Source organism: Thamnophis elegans, chromosome 11 (genome assembly GCF_009769535.1).
Source record: "Thamnophis elegans isolate rThaEle1 chromosome 11, rThaEle1.pri, whole genome shotgun sequence".
Classification (NCBI taxonomy): domain Eukaryota; kingdom Metazoa; phylum Chordata; class Lepidosauria; order Squamata; family Colubridae; genus Thamnophis; species Thamnophis elegans.
The window spans coordinates 34,188,960-34,208,905 of record NC_045551.1 but is presented as its reverse complement, the minus strand read 5'-3'; the positions used below and the strand labels follow the sequence as shown (position 1 = coordinate 34,208,905).

Below are 19,946 nucleotides of genomic sequence, written 5' to 3'. Positions count from 1 at the left end.
CAGTCGGAGGAGCTGTTTTTATGAGGCACTAAATCAGAAGTCTTCAAAGTTGGCCACTTTAAGACTTGTGGACTTCAACTCCGAAAATTCTGGGAGTTGAAGTCCACAAGTCTTAAAGTGGCCAAGTTTGGGGACCCCTGAATTAAATGATATCCAAGAAAGTGCATTTAATGTCCACACTTTTTCTTAGTACACTTGTGTTCAGCAGTGAGACGGATTGATAAATCATAGACACAGTTCTCTTGCAGCTCAACTTTTTTGGGGGGGGTGGGGGGAGACACCAGGAGGCATGGCTGGTTACTGGCTAATGTGTATTGTGCCAGCTATACCCATGCATTTTTTTTAATTATATGTTGATTTTTGGTTGAGAACACCGCTGTTAGGTCCATCTACAGTAAATACAGTAAAAATATAAATGCAAAATGAATACATATCAACAGAAACATGAACCCCATTAAAAAAGTATATGTAGCTCAGGGTTGAACTATGATTCTTAAATTTGGTGAGTTGCTTGCAGGCGTTTCATAATCTGATTAGGTAACATCAGTGAACATTAGGACCTAGTTGGGTAATGTCTGCATGCAAACAAACTCAGCCCCTAGATTTGACTATTGATTATAAATTATATTGTGGTTGTAAAGATAATTTTCCAAAGCAGGTTTCAAGTATTAGAAAGAATTAGAAATAAAACATCTAGTAAATAGTAAATTTAAATATTTTTTTCCTATTAAGTAAGGACCTTGAGAATGGAGGAGAGTGGTTAATGAATGACCTGGGTGTTCAGCATACTATTAATTCAGCACAAGAAATACATCTTACTTTTGGAAACTATGTGGAAGCCTCCAGATGCTTTTCTTAGCAGCAGAACAGAAATAGTTACTGTTCATTGTTTTCTTTCAGGAAATGGAATTAATATTAAGTTACAGTTTCCCAATAGTCAGATTTGGAAAGCACACTTATTCATAGGTTCCCAATGAATCCAGTTGTCTGGATTTGCATAATTTACTAAGCAAGAAAACATATAGATTAGTTTGTATTCATGTTAAGCTAAAATGAGTGTTAATTTGTAGTTTAGTGTATTGTGTAAATTTAGCTTTAATCTAGAAATTAATTTTCAAAAGATGATTTAAATAGCTAGAAGGAGAGGAAGAAGAAAGCAAAGAATGCTTACAGCGCATTTTTACTAACTTAAAGCTAGATATATCTGCATCTCATGTATTTCTAGCACATCAGCTTTGGTCTTTAAGCTGGTTATGAATATACAGTTGTGGTAAACATCCTGCTGACCATACATTTTCTATTGTAAAACGGGATTGTAGTTTTGTTGCTAAGGAAAAATCAGCACAATTACAATTAGTATTAATAGTGAAATAGATGCAGCTGCTTAAATCCACACTAATTATAAATAGAGGTGTTTAAAAAGAGGCAGTATCTGCCTCAAGCAAGAAGGAAGTATTTGGCTGTATAACGACACTATAGAGTAACATAAGCAGTAAGTACTTTTGGGATTTTTTTAAAGTTATAAATGCTAACTTTGGTTTTTGGATTGCTTAATATTATCTGACAAAATAAGAACATATAGTTAGCCTTATATTATAGAGAATGTTGATTTAAAAAAAATAATAGAACTAGATGTTTTATTTAAAATGTTGCAATACTGGCCAGAAACATTTTAACTGTTCTGTAGCAGTTATCTAATAGCAGATTTAAGTAATAAACGTCTAATATTTTATATCTATACAAAGAAACCTGCTTTTTAGTATCCCATTTAATACATTGTACTAAATGGTGGTTTATTCAATAAACTGTAATTAAATATAATCCACTGAGAATACACACACACACACACACACACACAGACACACACACACAGCCAATATGAAACAAACTGTGTTGTGGATAATGATGATGAACCAAGAGATTTCATAGTTTTATACAGAAGTTTTATACAGCTACAAAGCATATTCCTAGACTATGTAATGGTTCCACTCTAAAACTGTATTGTATTTGCTGGGTTAAAGTTAAATCTTAATAATTTATTCTTATTATACTGAACTGCAGTTGATGCCTTTAATGTTATTCTGAAAATATTTGCCAGATTTTTCCAAACTGACTGAACCTGATAACATCAGTAGCAAAGCTGTTTACCTTGATTATCTTCCAATGAAAAGACAGGAGTACTATTTAAAAAATAGTATTACTTTTAACAGTCTTTTATAGAAATATGGTAACTGGGCTTGTATTCTTACTTGTAGAATGCATGTTTAATGGCCAGTGCTTAAGTTTGTGAGCAGAATAGTCTATTAAGCTCTATTAAATTGCAGAGTTAAATTGAAGTAATGAAAGGTTGTCTTTGTTTATAGGAACAGAATGTCTGGGCGTGGTAAGAAACACCCAAAGCCTGCACTGCCTGCCAGAATCACCAAGACAAAAAAATGTGGCTTGCAGTTTCCTGTGGGCCGAATTCATCGGTTCCTAAAACAGGGCCATTATGCCGAAAGAATAAGTCCAGGAGCCTCGGTGTACCTGGCCGCAGTCTTGGAATATCTGTCTGCAGAGGTCATAGAATTAGCTGGGAGTGCTGCTCATCAGAACAAGAAGAAGCGGATTGGACCACGCCATATCCAGATGGCAATAAGGAATGATGAAGAGTTGAACAAGTTGTTTTCACATGTGACCATTCCTGAAGGAGGAGTGCTCCCCAACATCCAAGCCATTCTTCTTCCTAAAAAAACAGCATTGCTGAAAGAAGTCAATGGGGATGCTCAGTCCCAGGAATTCTGAAACATTTAACATTTTATCTTGCAAGAACAGACTCTGCTAAAAGGAAAAGACTGAAAATTGGTTCTGTTTGTAGCAGTTTCCACTAGTTATCCCCCACAGTCCTCAAAAGAGGAGCAATGTCCATCTAGCTAATATAAATGGCTTTTAGTCCTGGGGCAGAGAACTAATGGTGCATACCTTTCTATTTCCACACAGACTAAATATTAGTGATCATCATTTATAGTGTTGTGGGAATCTTGTTGCAGAAAGCATAGATGATGTCTTGTGTTAACCTGGTTATCTTTCAGATATGTAATTCTTCAAACTCACAACTTAAATGTTTTTCCTGTTTTTTCAACCATAAGTAAAATGATTGGTATTAGCAAAACCATTCTTATATTCATCAAGGTTTTGCCCCATTTGGCACTTTAAATTTATGTACTTGTATTAAGAATTATGATTGTGAAATAGAACTGAGTTACATTCTTTTTTGCATTTATAGTCTTAATTTTTATGATATGGGGCACTTGTTAGCTTTTACGTCATGTACTTTTAGATGAGTTCCCCATTTCAGACAAGTTTGTCATTGAATTGATAAAAATTCTTCTTGACTATTTGTTTCATCTAATACAAACCCTTTATGTAATGAATTCATAATTAAAAATGTACCTCACTTGCAAATGTGTCCAAAAAGTTTTATAACTCAAAAGCAGAGAACATGCTTTTTGAGCAAAGCTCCCAAGTTGGATCTCTGGGACCCCTTGTTAGCATTATCAACAATGCTGGCCTAGATGGATTAATAATTTCAAATTGTGCTAATCCATAATGTGGTTTGTTTGGTTCTGATTAAGTTTGTTGTGTGAGTCCATCATGTATTTTTTTAAACAAACCATGGCTTGGTACTAAGTGAACATTGGTAATAAAAGGCAGCTTCCTAATTCATGCTTCGTTTACCTAGAACTAGCTGCATTTATCTGTCTATGAGCAAGCATGCAGAAATGAAGAGATGAATGTTGAATCTGGCATCCCATAATTGATTGATCTTCCTCAAATGATTTTAAACCCAAATGATTGGGTTGGAGATAACTGTGTAAATGTATTCTATAGATATTGAGTGCTTTCAGAATATTAATGAACTCCAAGTCACATTTGATGGCACAGATGTCATAGTTTGGAAATTAATTATAGTATAAATATATTTCTAATACAATTTTAACCATGTGAGTTCACTCCAATGAAACACATTTGTTCCCAAATATATGGTATTTAAGGTTTCAACTTTATTTTATACTTTATTTATTTGGTCGAGTGTGGTTAGACAAGGAATTTGTCTCTGATACAGAAGCATTCAGTATACTTGCAAAACAACAGACTATAATACAACCAATAAAAGGGATAAATAATACTGCAGCCACACCCTATGGGTTAACATTATATATACATTAGGCCAAAAACTTAATAGCCACTGTGTTTTCCCAGCTGCAAGAATTAGCTGTTCAGCAGTGAGATGGCATGAGAAATTGTCCCTGTGTCTAGATTTAGAATACAACGCGCTATAGTGCCATCTCAAGGGAAGGAGTTAAAACAGCTGTATGTATATCCATACAACTTCAGTGTAAATAGTGCGGAGAGATATAAAAATAATTCAGTTTGGCTTTATCACCTATAACTTGCCTTCCTATTTTGTTAAATTGTTAGGATTGCATTCGAAGCATTTGCCCTTGAAACCTGTACATTGTATATTCAGGGTATAGATCAGTGGTGGGTTCTGGATTCCGTTCCAACCAGTACAGTTGGAATGGCCCTGGCGTCACCCACATGGACGCGTGGAGTGTGCACGCACACGCACATGGTGCACACATGCATCATACTTGCCTGCGATGCTTCCGCAAGCCTCCATGACACTCCAACTGCTTGGCAGAGCATCGTGCAGGCACCATACGTGCCGTGCACGGAAGTGCCAAGGCTTAAAGGACAGGTAAGGAGCTCAGGTAGGTGGGCCCTCCAGAGCACCATACCGGAACGGTACCTGGTGCTCCGGGCAGGCTCTGGTACGCCCGTTCCGGGGCGTACCGCCTGCAACCACTGGTATGGATTACCTAGCTTGAAGTTTCTTGCAAGTAAATTCTGGAACTCCCAAAACTTTTTGTGACCTATCAGTAGAAACTAATATAATATTTGATATTTATGCTAAATTTTATTTTTCATTTTTAGTATTTTTAACAAAATGCCGTTATTTGATTAACTTAAAATTGTATTTCATAGCCAAATGCACTTTAAACAGGATACTTTTTCCAGCCATTGAAAATTAAACACATATCACTTTGTTGTCAATATCAACCTGCAGCCACACAAGTCTGGAAAAAAGTTTAGAATTCTGTCTTACACATAGACCTCAAGATACAATAGTTTATTTAGTGACTGATCAAAGTTATAACGGCACAGAAAAGAGTGACATGGCCATTTTCTACCCTCTGATCATTGCAGCATCTACTTGGTCACATGATTAAAATTCAGAAGTTTGGCAACTGATTCATGACGGTCGAAAAATCCTGAGGTCTTGTAATCACTTTTTATAATCTTCTGACAAGCAAAGTGAATGGGGAAGCCAAAATCACTTAACAACTGGGTTACTAACTGAATAACTACAACGATTTACTTAACAACTGTGGCAGGAAAGGTCGTAAAATGGGGCAAAATTCACTTAACAAAGGTTTAACTTCATAAATGTTGGACTCAATTGTGGTCATAGGTCAAAAACTACTTATATTTAAGGGCCTCAGAGAGAACTTCCTGGAATCTCCAGGATTAGGGAAGATCTTCTCTCATCCTGGAGATTCCAAAAAGTTAATTAGGGAGTGAGGCAGAGGGAATGTTTTCGGGAATCAGTTACATCTGAAAAGATAGGTAAGCATATAAGAATATTGTGTTAAATATGAACTTTGTTTTCCTATGTTAGAATTCAAAGTCTATCTTATTTCTCTGTACTATACAAAATGTACATTGAAGTAAAGTGTGGAAGATCATTAAAGAATGGTCCAACTTGGAAGTGAAAAGAAATTTCCTGGCAGTGAGAACAACTAAATCAGTGGAACAGCTTGCCTCTGGAAGTTGTGGTTGTGCCATCACTGAAGCTTTTCAACAAGGGACTGGACAACCATTTGTCCAGAATGATATATGATCTTCTGCTTCAGCAGAGGATTAGACTAGAAGATCTCCAAGGTCCGTTCCAATCTCATTATTCTACTTTATGTTCTATGTCAGTGATGGCAGCCCTTTTAGAGACCGAATGGCAAAACTGCAACCCAAAACCCACTTATTTATCACAAAGTGCCAACATGGCAATTAACCTGAATAATGAGGTTTTACAACCTAAAATAATGATAAACAATGCAGAGTTCAGATAATAAGAAAAATGTGATAAATGCACTTTTATACACCTTTATTTTTTTCTGCTTTTGAAATATTATGTTTAGCAACAATAAAGAAAAGCTTTTGTAATATCATCTTTCCCCTCTCCCTCTCTCTTTTCCTCCATTTTTCTTTTCCTCCCTCTCTCTGCCTGTTTCTTTCTCTCTTTCCCTCCACCTCCCTCTCTCTCCCTTTCCCTCCCTCTCTCCTTCTGCTACTGTTTCTCTTTCCCTCCCTCTCTATTTCTATATCTTTCTCTCTTTACCATTCCCTCCTCCCTCTCTGTCTCCCTATTTCTCTTTCCCTCTCTCCCTCCTTCTCTCTCTTTCCCTCCTTATCTTTCTCTCCCTCCTTCTCTCTGCCTCTTTCTGTTTCTCTCCCCCCTCCCTCCTGGTGGGGGGAAGGAACCACTGAACTGGTGCTGGGTGGTGGGAATGTGACATCTGGAACAGGGGTGGGTTTCTGCCGGCATTACTGCCAGTTCGGTGCTCGTGCAATTTTGTGCTCCGAAGCCCTAGAGGGCAGGACAAGAAACTGGTTGAAAATTAATCAAAAAGAGAAGCAACCTGGAATTAAGGAGAAACTTTTTAACAGTGAGGACAATTAACCAGTGGAATACTTTCCTCCAGAAATCGTGGGCACTCCATCACTGGATATTTTAAGAGCCTAGATCAGGGGTGTCAAACTCGTGTTGTCAAATTGCCACTTGACTTCCCCCCCCTTGCTAAATGGGATGGGCGTGGCCAGCGTGTGGTGCCTGCAGGCAATGAGTTTGACTCCCCTGGTTTAGACAGTCACTTTTCTGAAATGATATAGGTCCCCCTGCTTCAGCAGGGGATTGGACTAGAAGACCTCTAAGGTCCCTTCCAGCTAAAGCTTAAGCACAGTATGTTTGCAATGTTTCAGGCTTTTATCTTTCCCTGATTTATCTACCTGTATGTCCCCAAAGTTCATCTCAAGCGGCCTTTGGCATTGTCGGGTGCTCCCCCCCTCCTCCCTCATACAGACGGCGGCTTCCCAGCTAGCGGCGAACTGGGGACGAGCCTGGCTGAACTCGGGGCGGCGCTGGCTGAGTTTCGGATGGCACTTTGCTGGTTTGCCTCGGAAAGTGCTTGGAAAGTGACTGGAAAGTGCTGCTGCGGCTTGAACGATCCTGCGGCTTGAACGATCTTGCTGCGTGGGTGGGCGGCATCCGACGGCCTGTGGGGCGGGTGCCCCCCCCTCATGAATGGCGGTCCTCCGGCTATCAACAAGTGGAGGGACACCTTGCTTGGAGGGCAGTACTTTGACGGCTGTGGATGGTCTCTGGGGGTGCTGGTGAACAATCTGTGGGTGCGCCCCCCTGCAAGCGACGGCTCTTTTCATCTGGTGGCAGTTTGTTTTGATTTGAGTTTGTGGCCCTGTTTTTCATCGGTGGGACGCAGCTGGGCCGGCTGCTGCCCTAGGGGATTGGGTGGGGTTGGGGAATTTATCACTCTGCACTGTGGATCCGTGCGACTGGCCTTCTCGTCATCGCCGGGATTGATCCTAGTCGTTCCCCCCACCCTCCATCGCGGCTTTCTGACTTTAATTATCATCTAATTATCGCTGTCACAAATCAGTCTCTACAATTCTGGCTTGTGATTCCTGTGGCCGACTTTTTGCCTCCGACTCCCACTACTACCGCTGCTACCATCCGTGATTGTTCCTGGTTTGCCTCTTCAGACGACGCTGTCTCCTTGAACTGTTTCCACCTGAACTGTTTCCATCTTTCGACCGCTCTCCCCCCTGCCACTCTGGCTGCTGCTGCTCGGCCATGGAGTTCTTTGATCTCCATTTTCGCCAAGAGCTTTGCATGCCATTCTGTATTTACAACTCTTGCAGAAAAGGAAAGCGGAGGACAAAGAGGACGTGGGTAGGGAATTTGCCCTCTCCCCTTGCGACCGGGATTAGACACCCACCTACTCTAAATTGTAGAACTTTGTCCCTTCTATTTGACCCAGCGGAAGAGGAGCTCCCGAGCGTAAAGACTTTTTCTCTCATGTCCTATTACTGACTTTAACATCTGTGCAATTTTTTTTCTTTTTTCTTTTGCATGGGATATGTATGTGGTATGTATGTGATGGGTGCTTGATGTTTGTACCCACTTTTATTATTTTATTGTCACTGTATTTTGTAATTTTTAATTGACTTTGTGGGGACTGTATGAGTGAGTGACTGTGTATGCATGAGGGGACTGGGAGAACAGCCGGGTGCCTCCTCCACTGAGTGCCATTGCAGAAGTGGTAGGGGGCCCAGGCCTATCTCCCATCCTAGAATGATTGAGATTAATGGCCTGCCGGAGAGAGCGGAGGCTACAGGGGGGAAAACGGGGTCTACGGGTGCGGGAGTGGGCCGGAACATTACGGTCACGATGGGAAGGGGCAGGTACGGCGGGAACTTCAGGGCTAGCCATTACCGGGGAAGGAGGGTCCACTACGTCGCAGCGATCCCTCCTTCCGGCCCTGTTAGTTCCACTCCAGGACCAGATGGCGAGAGTGGTCAGGGCCCTGGTCTCAGGCTGTTGTTGGTAAATGCCAGGTCTGTGGTTCACAAGGCTCCCCTCATCCGGGACCTAATATTAGATGAGGGGGCAGACCTGGCATGTATTACTGAAACCTGGCTGGGCCCGGAGGGAGAAGTCCCCCTCACTGAAATGTGCCCAGAAGGGGTTCAGGTGCTTTATCAGCTGTGACCCCAGTGAAGGGGTGGGGGAGTGGCTATCATCATCCGAGGGTCATTAGTTCCTCGTAGGATCCCTGCTCCGGAGCTTGTTGGTTGTGAGTCCTTGTTGGTGAAGTTGGACCTTGAGGGTCAAGTGGGCCTGTTGCTAACATACCTTCCTCCCAACAGCGTTGCAACAGCCCTCCCCTCGCTCCTCGAGTCAGTAGCTGAGCTGGCGGTAGAGTTCCCCAGGCTTATGGTGCTGGGGGACTTCAACCTGCCTTTGCTCGGTGGACACTCTGATGGGGCGCAGGAGTTCATGGCTTCCATGACAGCCATGGACTTGACCCAAGTAATCCAGGGTCCGACTCACTCAGCGGGGCACACACTTGACCTCGTATTCCTCTTGGAGCAGTGAAGACGTGATCTAGATTTGAGGGGCATTAAGATCTTGCCCTTGTCATGGTCTGATCACTTCCTACTGAGACTTGACTTTCGGAGACCAATCCCCCACTGTAGGGAGGAGGAACCGATTAGGTGGTTCCACCCCAGGTGCCTGATGGATCCTATGGGATTTCAGACGGCGCTTGGAGAAATACCTGACACTCTCGTCCACAATCCGGTAGAGTCCTGAGTCGCTGCTTGGAATACAGCGGCGGCGGGGGCTCTAAACCAGATTGCGCCTTTACGACCTCTCTGAAGTAGTGGATCCAGGAGAGCTCCTTGGTTTACTGAGGAACTCCGGGAGATGAAGCGCCAAAAGAGACGCCTAGAGCGCCGCTGGAGGGCCAGTAACTCCGAGTCAGACTGAGCACTGATGAGAACCTTTATCAGGACCCATCTCGTGGCAATACGGGCGGCGAACTCTGCGTATTTTGCCGTCCTTATTGCATCCACTGAATCACGCCCAACCGCCTTGTTTAGAATAGCCCGCTCTCTCTTGAAGGAGAGGGATGCGGACGACCCTTTACAAGGTAGGGCTGAGGAATTTGTTCAGTTTCTAACAGATAAAGTCGCTCGGATTCGGACAGATCTGGACTCCAATTGCACGGTACCAGCCGAGGTACCGGGGGAAGGTCTTGAGTGAATTTTATGGAGCGAGTTTCAACTTGTCGCTCCTGAGGAAGTGGACAAGGCCATGGGAGCGGTGAATGCCTCCACCTGCATACTGGACCCGTGTCCTTCCTTGCTGGTTTCGACCAGCAGGGAGGTGACACGTGGCTGGCTCCAGATGATAGTTAACTCCTCTCTCCAGGAGGGGTCCTTCCCGCACCTCCTAAAGGATGCGGTGGTAAGACCCCTCCTGAAGAAACCTCTGCATCCAGCCATTTTGAGTAACTATCGTCTAGTCTCCAACCTCCCCTTTGTTGGGAAGTTGTTGAGAAAGTGGTGGCCTTTCAACTCCGACGGTCCTTGGATGAAACCGATTATATGGATCCCTTTCAGTCCGGTTTCAGGCCTGGTTACAGCATGGAAACTGCTTTGGTCGCACTGATCGATGATCTCTGGCGAGCCAGGGATAGGGGTCATTCCTCTATCCTTGTGTTTCTTGACCTCTCAGCGGCCTTTGATACCATCAACCATGGTATCCTTCTGCGACGGTTGTGGGAGGTGGGAGTGGGAGGCACCGTTCTTTGCTGGTTCTCCTCCTACCTCTCGGACAGGTTGCAGTCGGTGTTGGTCGGAGGGCAGAGATTGACCCCTAGGCACCTCAATTATGGGGTGCCGCAGGGTTCGGTCCTGTCCCCCCTCCTATTTAACAACTACATGAAGCCGCTGGGTGAGATCATACGCCGGCATGGGATTAAATATCATCAATATGCAGATGATACACAGTTGTATCTGTCCGCCCCATGCCAACTCAGTGAAGTGGTAGAAGTGATGTGCCAGTGCCTGGAAGCTGTCAGGGTCTGGATGGGAACGAACAAGCTGGCACTCAACCCCGACAAGACCGAGTGGCTATTGATGTTCCCTCCCAAATATGGTCCAGCTATTCCATCTCTCAGCCTGGGGGGTGAAATTATACGCCCCTCAGAGAGGGCTCACAATTTGGGAGTCCTCCTGGATCTGCAGCTGACTTTAGAACATCATCTGTCATCTGTGACCAGGGGGACCTTTGCCCAGGTTCTCCTGGTGCACCAATTGCGGCCCTACCTGGACCGGGAGGCCCTTTGGAGAATCACTCACGCCCTCGTCATCTCAAGACTGGACTACTGTAACACGCTCTACATGGGGCTGCCCTTGAGGAGTGTTCAAAGACTTCAGCTTGTCCAGAAAGCACCCATGTTACACCTATCCTCCGCGAGCTGCACTGGCTGCCCATTGGTCTCCGGACACGCTTCAAGGTGCTAGTCGTTACTTTTAAAGCCCTACATGGTATCGGACCTGGGTACTTGAAAGACCGCCTCCTGCCAGTCACCTCCCAAAGACCTATCAGATCCCACAGACTAGGCCTCCTCTGAATTCCATCTGCCAGCCAATGTCGGCTGGCAGCTCCTCGGGGAGGGCCTTCTCTGTGGCTGCTCCGGCCCTCTGGAACGATCTCCCCGTTGAGATCTGGACCCTTACTACCCTTCCGGCCTTCCGCAAAGCAACTAAGACCTGGCTGTTCCGGCAGGCCTGGGGCTGTTGAACTATCCAGCCCCATTCGAGGTTACGACTGCTGTTGAATTTTAAATTGTTGTTTTTTATTTTATTTTTGTATCCCCTCCCCTTTTTATTGTTAGCCGCCCTGAGTCTCTTGGGAATAGGGCGGCATACAAACCAAATAAAATCTACAAATCTACAAATCTAAATGCTTGGGTTTTTTTATTTCTTTTCAGAGTAATCTGTTTCCTGACGAGGAAGAACTTAACCTTTAGCCAAACAATTCTAACCTAGGTTTGCATGCCCATCTGATCTGAAGCACCTTGTATGTATCTCCAGACTGCATTAAAGAGAAACTATGTAATTATTTTGTATTCAATAGCATTTTTGTACAATCTAAATTAATGCCTTCAAAGAAGAATGCAAATTTCCTTTTAAGCAATCTCATTACTTTATTGTGATAGCTTTTGCCATTGAATTAACTTAAAACGGAACAAGCATGATAAATTGGATTGTAACTCAGCGAATATCCACTTTTATCTTCTAAATTTCATATTATTCGGGTTAACCAACTGTAAACTTGATTTTTAGTTCTAAGTAATTTGTTGAATTGGTCATATGCAAATCTTTATAATAATTAATTTGGAAATGAAGTGAAGCTGAAAAGATTATCTTTGAGCACCCACACACATTTTTCCAACAAAATGTATAGGTGCAAATTTATTGTATGTGACTTCACATGATACAGAACAATCTCTGTTAATATTCATAGTTTTCATAGTAGAAAGTAAAGGAGCAAATCAGCCAAACATGGATATATCTTCTGCAGAAATCTGAAAAGAATTACATTTTAAATTATGTTCAGTCTTTAGAGAACTATAAGAACTTAAAATATGATGTAAACAAACTTTCCTATCCAAATGCACCATTATTTACTATGTGAATCTCTGATGAAATATTAATTTGTATACTAAGATTGTGCTCTGCATATGAGGGAGCGATCAGCCTGGGAGTCATAAAGCTAAGCTGAAATCAAACCGTATTATTTCTTAATGTTATTTCTGATTGAGACCAGTGGTTCAGTCCTTTAATTTTATGACAGTTCTAGTACACACATTACTACAAAAATAAGGATTAATATATAACACGCATAAATACTTTATGTGAAGTAATTTATAGCTCAAGCAAGTAATCTTTAATAAAGGATCAATTGAGAACCCCTAAATTATAACCACCTTGGGCCAGATTCAGCCTATGTTGTTTTTGAAAATGGTCCATATTTCCAACAATTACCGTATTTTTCAGAGTATAAGACGCACCCTTTTCCCTCAAAAAAGAGGCTGAAAATCTGGGTGCATCTTATACACTGAATACAGCATTTTTTGCCACCAGAAACCACGCCCCCTTAACCAAAACGTCCATGCAGACCCTCTAGGAAGCTTTTAGAGAGCTCCTGGGGCTGGGGAAGGCAGAAATGAGTGGAAAAACGGCCGTTTTTTGCTCACTTTTACCCCGCCAGCCCCCAGGAGCACTCTATAAGCTTTCTAAAGGCTATCCGTGCCTTTTTTAAAATGAAAAACGGGTCAATTTTTGCAAGAAACGGGCCATTTTTTGCTTGTTTTTGCTTCCCTCCCAGGAGCACTCTGCAAGCCCCCTAAAGGCTATTCATGCCTTTTGGGGGGGGGATGGGCCCATTTTTGCAAAAAAACTGACCATTTTTGGGAGGTCTACAGAGTGCAAACACTTTTTTTTAAATTTGCTTCTTGAAAATCTTGGTGCGTCTTATACTCCAGTGCGTCTTATACTCCAAAAATACGGTAGTTTTAGGAAGAAAAATAATAATAATAATTAACATCAATAAATTAAATAGAACTTCCTTCAAATGAAACTCAACTCCTGATGACTTAATAACATCTCCATGCAGCATTCGTAGCTACAATATAGCATAGGAGATTTTAGAAACCTTGCTTTCTACAGACTAAAGCTACTCAGTAGTAGTAAGTACACATTGCAAAACATCAACTCACATAAATGATTATGGATATAGAATTATCTGTTGAGGAGTGAATGAATGAATGTTGCGAAGTATTACAAAGGCAGCATGTTAGAGAAGCATAGCAGTGCCTACAGCTCTTCCTGATGAATAAGACATAAGCAACATGAATAATACCTTTATAGGTAGGAATATGTATGATCATATAGATCCTACAGATGATGCTGTTAAAAATGATTCATGCAGGACAAATACAATGTCCCATGAAAATGCTACAAGGAGTAAATAAATACGTAACAATTTGTTCCAAGCTGCATCTTATGATAACATTTCCAAGGACAGAAAGTATGTTATTATATGAATAAAGAAATACTATTCTTATAAATAAATAAAAATCACCTTCTAGTAGCCTATTTGTCATCTGTATCAACAGTTCTTCCATTTCTAGGCTGAAAATGAATAATAAAATGGTGCTTGATAGTATTCCTTATTAGATACCAGGGGAAAGAAAACCTTTGTACTTAATTTGCAATAAAATTAAGCACTAGGTAATTAACATTATCAATAACACTTAGACTTCACAGTGCTTACAGCTCTCTCTCAGTTTACAGAGTCAGCATATTGTCCCCAACAATTTGGGTCCTCATTTTACCAATGTCAGGATGATGGAAGGCTGAGTCAACCTTGATCCAGTGAGAATTAAACTGCCAAGTTAGCAAGAAAGATGGCCCTATGTTTCAATTAATCCCTCCTTCACCATCCTATTGCATACTCCCTCCCTGTCTCAACATCATTTATTCCACTTAAATAATGGGAGTGCCATATTACGACTCAACTAGTACAATGTAATAGCTTATTTTGGCTTCTTCCTCAGTCAATTTCAAAGGAGAGACTACTAAACCTAATTATATTTTGATATTATGCACAGAAATATTTTAATTAGATTTCTTGACTAGGCTATTTTATTCCTCATCAAGCTTTTAATTAGTATAATATATTAGCTTTTTAATTTTGGGGAACAGAAATTCATTTATGTAGGGTTTATATAATTTGTTATAACCTATAAATATGGTTTCCATTTTTATTTTATAACAAAATGGCTGTAAATTAAAATGAAGTTCTTCTTACAAGGAAACAGAAAAATTAATACCCTGAAAAGAAAAAAGGATCGTCCTAAATCATCCAAACCATCCTGTAAAATAAATAAGAGAGATTTAATAAAATACTTTAAAACTCAATATAAGTGAAACAGTTATAGCAATAGCAATAGCAGTAGACTTATATACCGCTTCATAGGCCTTTCAGGCCTCTCTAAGCGGTTTACAGAGAGTCAGCATATTGCCCCCAACAATCTGGGTCCTCATTTTACCCACCTCAGAAGGATGGAAGGCTGAGTCAACCCTGAGCCGGTGAGATTTGAACCGCTGACCTGCTGATCTAGCAGTAGCCTGCAGTGCTGCATTTAACCACTGCGCCACCTTGGCTCCACTGTGTGTGACAGAAACATGATGCCATGTGCTCTCTCTCTCCCTCTCTCTCCCTCTCTCCTTCCCTCTGACATTAAAAATAACAAATACTTCAGAGGAAAGTGGTAACAAACATTTTGGAGCTGCAAGTCTTCATCCAATAGCCCAAGGCCATAATATATGCACACATAACAATGGGCTGTGAGATATAATAGATGGTATAAGATTCAGAGGTCTCACATACAATACAAAACATGGTTCCTGGCATCTGTATCTTTAATTTGCTGATTGTGATCAATCAGTCCAAATCCCCATCAAAAGGTTGGGAATTGGCAATAATGTTTATATATAACAATAAGATCTGCATTTTAACATTACCTTTTTCATGAATTCTGTTGCAGCAATCTGCCATCCCTGCAGGAGAGAACACAGGTGAATTTCATTAGCTAAATGTCTTCAATTTGTATCCTGTTAATAGTTGTTCCATTGTACTATATTAAACAGAGCATTCAAAAAACCAAAGAAACAGAGTGAGGATAATAAACATCTTTAATTTATTGGAAATAATTTTTTGACCATGTTACAAACATGCTTTGGCCACTTAAACCAAAATAGCAGACACATGCTCCTGAACATAATAGAAATCTCAATAGCAGTCATATCTTATATTTTTTTATTTGTGCTAGGACCTTTGCTCCCTCCTCTCTTTTATTATTTACTGAATTTTAACCCAGTCACAAGTTATAATTAATCATTTTTATTTATTGAACTTGTTGCCAGTTTATGATTATTATAACTCAGTTTAGACAAGTGCTCTATCATATCATGATAATACAGGGTATTATGCTCCTGTACCAACAAAGAGAATAGAATATGGACAATATATGGATTTGAAGCCTTAAACATGAAGAGTATCAAGGGTTAGCCACTATTCATAACAGGCATAACATTTATTATTGTGACTGAGTTTAAATAAACAGCAAAGTGAGAAAGACTGGGAAGATAGAAAGGATGGAATATACGTAGAAAGAAAGAAAAATGTTGAAGAAAAGAAGGGAAGGGGAATAGTATTTTTCTTTAGTAATTGCTCACAAGCTGATCACTTGACACAATGACTTTAAAAAGGTTAAAATGTAAATTAAAAGACGCAAAATAATATGGAACATCTGAATGCATACTGGATTAAGGAACCTTTTCTTTCTTCTGTCCGAGAGCTTTGGAGCGAGGCTCATTAAAGGATGTAGAGGGAATGACTATAACAAAAAGATATTGTGAATGCTACTTTAGATATTAGAATATTAGAATAAGTAGTATCTAAAATCTAGATACCAGCTAACCGGTTTGATGCATGAATATTTCTAATGTAACCATCCATAAATTGGAGCCTTTTAGAGGTCTGGAACAGACATACTGACTGGGGACAAGAGTTGCATGCAGATAAATCTGAGTCCACCTGAGGATGAAGCTGCATATCAAGTCTGGACGTCTTGTTTGTGCTATTTTTCTATCTATATCACCCATCTTTGCTCTCTGCCTTTAACTGAACCCAGTGGTGATATTCAGCAGATTCTGAACAGTTCTTGAGAACTGGTAGCGGACATTTTGAGTAGTTTGGAGTAGTTTGGCGTAGTAGTAGTAGTTCGGAGAACTGGTAAATACGACCTCTGACTGCCCCCCCCCCATCGATTCTCTGCCTCTCAGAGTCCCAGCTGATCGGGAGGGAATGGGGATTTTGCAGTAACCTTCCCCTGGAGTGAGGTGGGAATGAAGATTTTACAGGATACTTCCCCTGCCATGCCCACCAAGCCATGCCACGCCCACAGCACCGGTAGTAAAAAAAATTGAATCCTGAAATTAGAATATAAATTACATCAAGCATCTGCAGCATACCAAGAGTTCATTAAAATAATGAAAAATGCATTATTTGCCCCTCTTTGAAAATATCCATGGAAGATCCTTTCATTTTACTTTACTGACATGCTGCTTAAAGAAATTATAAATACACTGAAGAGAGATGTGTTATTTTACATATTTTTGTCTACTTTTTGTATGTTAAAAATGTATAACAAATGAATATGTTAAAGTACTAACCCCAGTTTTAAGTGGATATGTTGGGTCTTGAGCTCTAGAGTAGTGAAATAAAAACTGCATAAAAAGATCTATTTTAGTATAGAGTTTCAATTAAAATATTGTGCATATCAATTCTATTTTAAAAAATTAATACTCACTCTTTTATACAATTCCTGATTATTTTCCTAAGAAAGACAATGATGATCATATTAGATTAATAATAACTATTACCAACACAATATTATGGTACCGTTTGCAAGAGGAACAATCACCTTACCTCATCTATCTGCAGGCTGTCAAACATGGAGTTACAAAAATCCAAAAATGCATTGGAAATCTGGAGGGAAAATGTATTTCAAAAATAATTCTACTGTTGATGATATTATTTGACCTCAATTTTCCCTGAAATATTCCCATCCATCCATGAGAGTTAGAAATTTTGAGAATAATTGTCCAAACTGATCAAAGGGAGAGTTCTTCAGGATCACTATGATATATTATTATAGATGTAAGCTTTTTAAAAAAATAAATAAAAAGAACTTCTAAACTAATTTTAGTGTTAAATTAATATATTAATAAGAATAGTAACATACAAAACATTTATATTATTTTTTATAATTCCCACAGCTGCTTATTAGTAAATATTTGCCATTTTCTACACTTTATTGCATCATTTATTAACATATTATAAAAACGTTTTATGAAGCAACAGTTTAAAATGTGAAACATGTTAATTATTCATCTCTTACCAGTGGCATGATCACTATAAAAATAGACTGGAATGTTAAAACATATATTAGCAGAATATAAAGGTTTACAATAGATCATTTTATAGATGTATGATCTATAAAGTAGCCAAAGACAGTCAAAGAAGAGTTCAAAATAAATCAACAGCTTTTAATAAATACTTTTAAATATAAAATTACTTTTTATACTCACATTCAGACACTAAGACTGAATGTTAGATTATTCCTTATGTTGTGTTATTTTCACACTGTTTTTTATGTGGGGTTGTGGTTCCAACAATGTTAGTTGATTAGATGACCCATATCCAAATGGTACATAGGCTGGAAAGTGTAGTTAGTTAATATGAACTATATGTACATGGATAGGTTGTGAAATATAGCAATTTTACTGAAAATTGCTGAAGAAAAAACAAGTGCTTAAGTTTCAGTATTAGAGAAGAACAAATAATTTACATGAATTATTTGCTTGAAAGAGGTGTTTAGAAAAATAAAATTAATAATATGTGGGTGAATATGCACACATTTTGAATGTATTTACATTGATGATTACTCTATAGTTCTAAACTAATTAGACATTTTTACCTGAGGTTGTTCAAAGAGTTCTGTCCACTGACTGAAACATAGTGCCAGCCTCTAGAGCAAAAGTAGGAAAAAGAGAAACTTCTAATCTAGTAAAAACTTGTGCAAAACATTATATTATAAGTTCTAACATTAGTTGATATGCAGTCCATATTTGTATATTTTGCTCCTATAACCATTTATTAACATGCATTGGCACACAGCAACCACTACTGTATATGGCCTTTCTTCTTTAACTGCAGTAGATTTTGTATTTTCCAGGGATGTACTATTATTTATATTTTTCTGGAAGAAACATGGAAAATATGTTAAATGTTATGTACCTCGTTTTTAGAAACATTTGATTCATCCAGATAGCTGGCAAAAGTCTGAGGAAATCCTGTTAAAGTGAAATAATAGGTGAGCATTTGATGTAGTAAAGCATGACTGATTTCATCTGAATTAACATAAAGAAAATGCGTACACTCCTGAAAAAACTTGTATATTATAGATCAAACAAAATCCTCTGATCAGAGAATCATATCACTTCTTTTCCTAGAACTTTAAATTTGAATTTAGCATTTAAAAAGTTCATTCTGTAATTAACTCCCACCCTCGCTTATAAAAGAACAAACACCTTTAAATTGAGATACAAAAATAAACCAATATTATGTAACTGAGAAGGAAGAAATGAATGCATACTTTAAAGACTTGTGATCTGGTTTTCATTAATTAATTTTGATGAATTGTTTCAACCAAAACTTTTATCTAAAAAATTATCCATAGAAATGGACATGGCTGCCATGTTCTATTCAGGACCTTGGATAGCTCAGAGATTGGAAGTTCACTTGCACTGAATTTGTGCAAGAAAAGAAATGCAAAGCCTGTTAATCATTCTTAGTCCATTGATTGAAAAGCACTAAAAGTGTTAAATATGACTCAAGGATAATCAGTATCTCATTTATTCAGCACAAGAGTTGTATCTTTTATGGTAAAGTTCTTAAAACAAGAATTCCATGTTAGGTCTTTGACTTCTAAAACTTATAGAAACAAGGAGTACACCATACACAGACAGGATATCTACAAGGTATTTTTAATTTGTACAGTAAATCACCCTAACGTTTGGACAATACACAAACATCTTAAATAGATATGGAGTAAAAATGATTACCTGAAATGAATTGTCCTGTGCAAAAGCAGATTACAAAGACCAAAGGGAAAGGAGGAAATGACTGTTTCATTTTCATCCACCAAATCAAATCCAAGCTTTTCTGTACCACCAATTTAAGTTCATGAAGCAGCCAGGTTGCTACTAATCTTTCTATGCCTAGTCTAAACTCGAGGGGCATCTTTATTTCCAACACTGAAAAAAGAACCAATCAGGGCCTCACAGTATCCTCGTTTCTCATTAAGCTTCATGCTGTGTTTTTATTTAAGAAGCAAAGTTTCCCCCCATCAACTCTCAGCAAGTCTACCAATTAGTTAGATCTTTATATACAGATTGAAAGTCCTTTAAAAGGACAGAGAGGCGAGGGGGACTAGGACATAGCCAGGGTGGAAAGGGAAGTGCCTTTAAATTTCTCTGGTGAAATAGTGTGGCTCAAATAAGCAGTCCCAGCAGGACAATTGGATACAGACTTAATCATACTTCCAACAGACTCTGAAATCAAT

At 39.6% G+C, this 19,946-nt stretch overlaps 2 protein-coding genes across 3 annotated transcripts in view; one reads left to right on the top strand and one right to left on the bottom strand.

Moving 5' to 3' along the window:
- Positions 1-11: 11 nt before the first annotated feature.
- LOC116514513 (histone H2A, sperm-like) lies at positions 12-3,435 on the top strand. Its single transcript, XM_032226079.1, has 2 exons — positions 12-1,492; positions 2,364-3,435. Exon 2 carries the CDS (start codon positions 2,371-2,373, stop codon positions 2,782-2,784), a length of 414 nt encoding a protein of 137 aa, XP_032081970.1. The 5' UTR covers positions 12-1,492; positions 2,364-2,370; the 3' UTR covers positions 2,785-3,435.
- Positions 3,436-11,921: 8,486 nt separating this feature from the next.
- The window catches only part of NMS (neuromedin S), a 9,874-nt gene continuing 1,849 nt past the window's right edge, over positions 11,922-19,946 (bottom strand). Inside the window, exons 2-11 of one of the 2 annotated variants that reach the window (XM_032226551.1) lie at positions 18,620-18,675; positions 18,300-18,350; positions 17,249-17,308; positions 17,130-17,156; positions 16,993-17,046; positions 16,080-16,154; positions 15,280-15,315; positions 14,586-14,627; positions 13,835-13,884; positions 11,922-12,275 (exon numbers count right to left, since the gene is read on the bottom strand). In XM_032226551.1, the coding sequence (XP_032082442.1) occupies positions 13,846-13,884; positions 14,586-14,627; positions 15,280-15,315; positions 16,080-16,154; positions 16,993-17,046; positions 17,130-17,156; positions 17,249-17,308; positions 18,300-18,350; positions 18,620-18,675 (440 nt within the window). In that variant the 3' untranslated portion in view covers positions 11,922-12,275; positions 13,835-13,845. The remainder of the gene's footprint in view (positions 12,276-13,834; positions 13,885-14,585; positions 14,628-15,279; positions 15,316-16,079; positions 16,155-16,992; positions 17,047-17,129; positions 17,157-17,248; positions 17,309-18,299; positions 18,351-18,619; positions 18,676-19,946) is intronic. The other variant, XM_032226552.1, reaches the window with a different exon arrangement.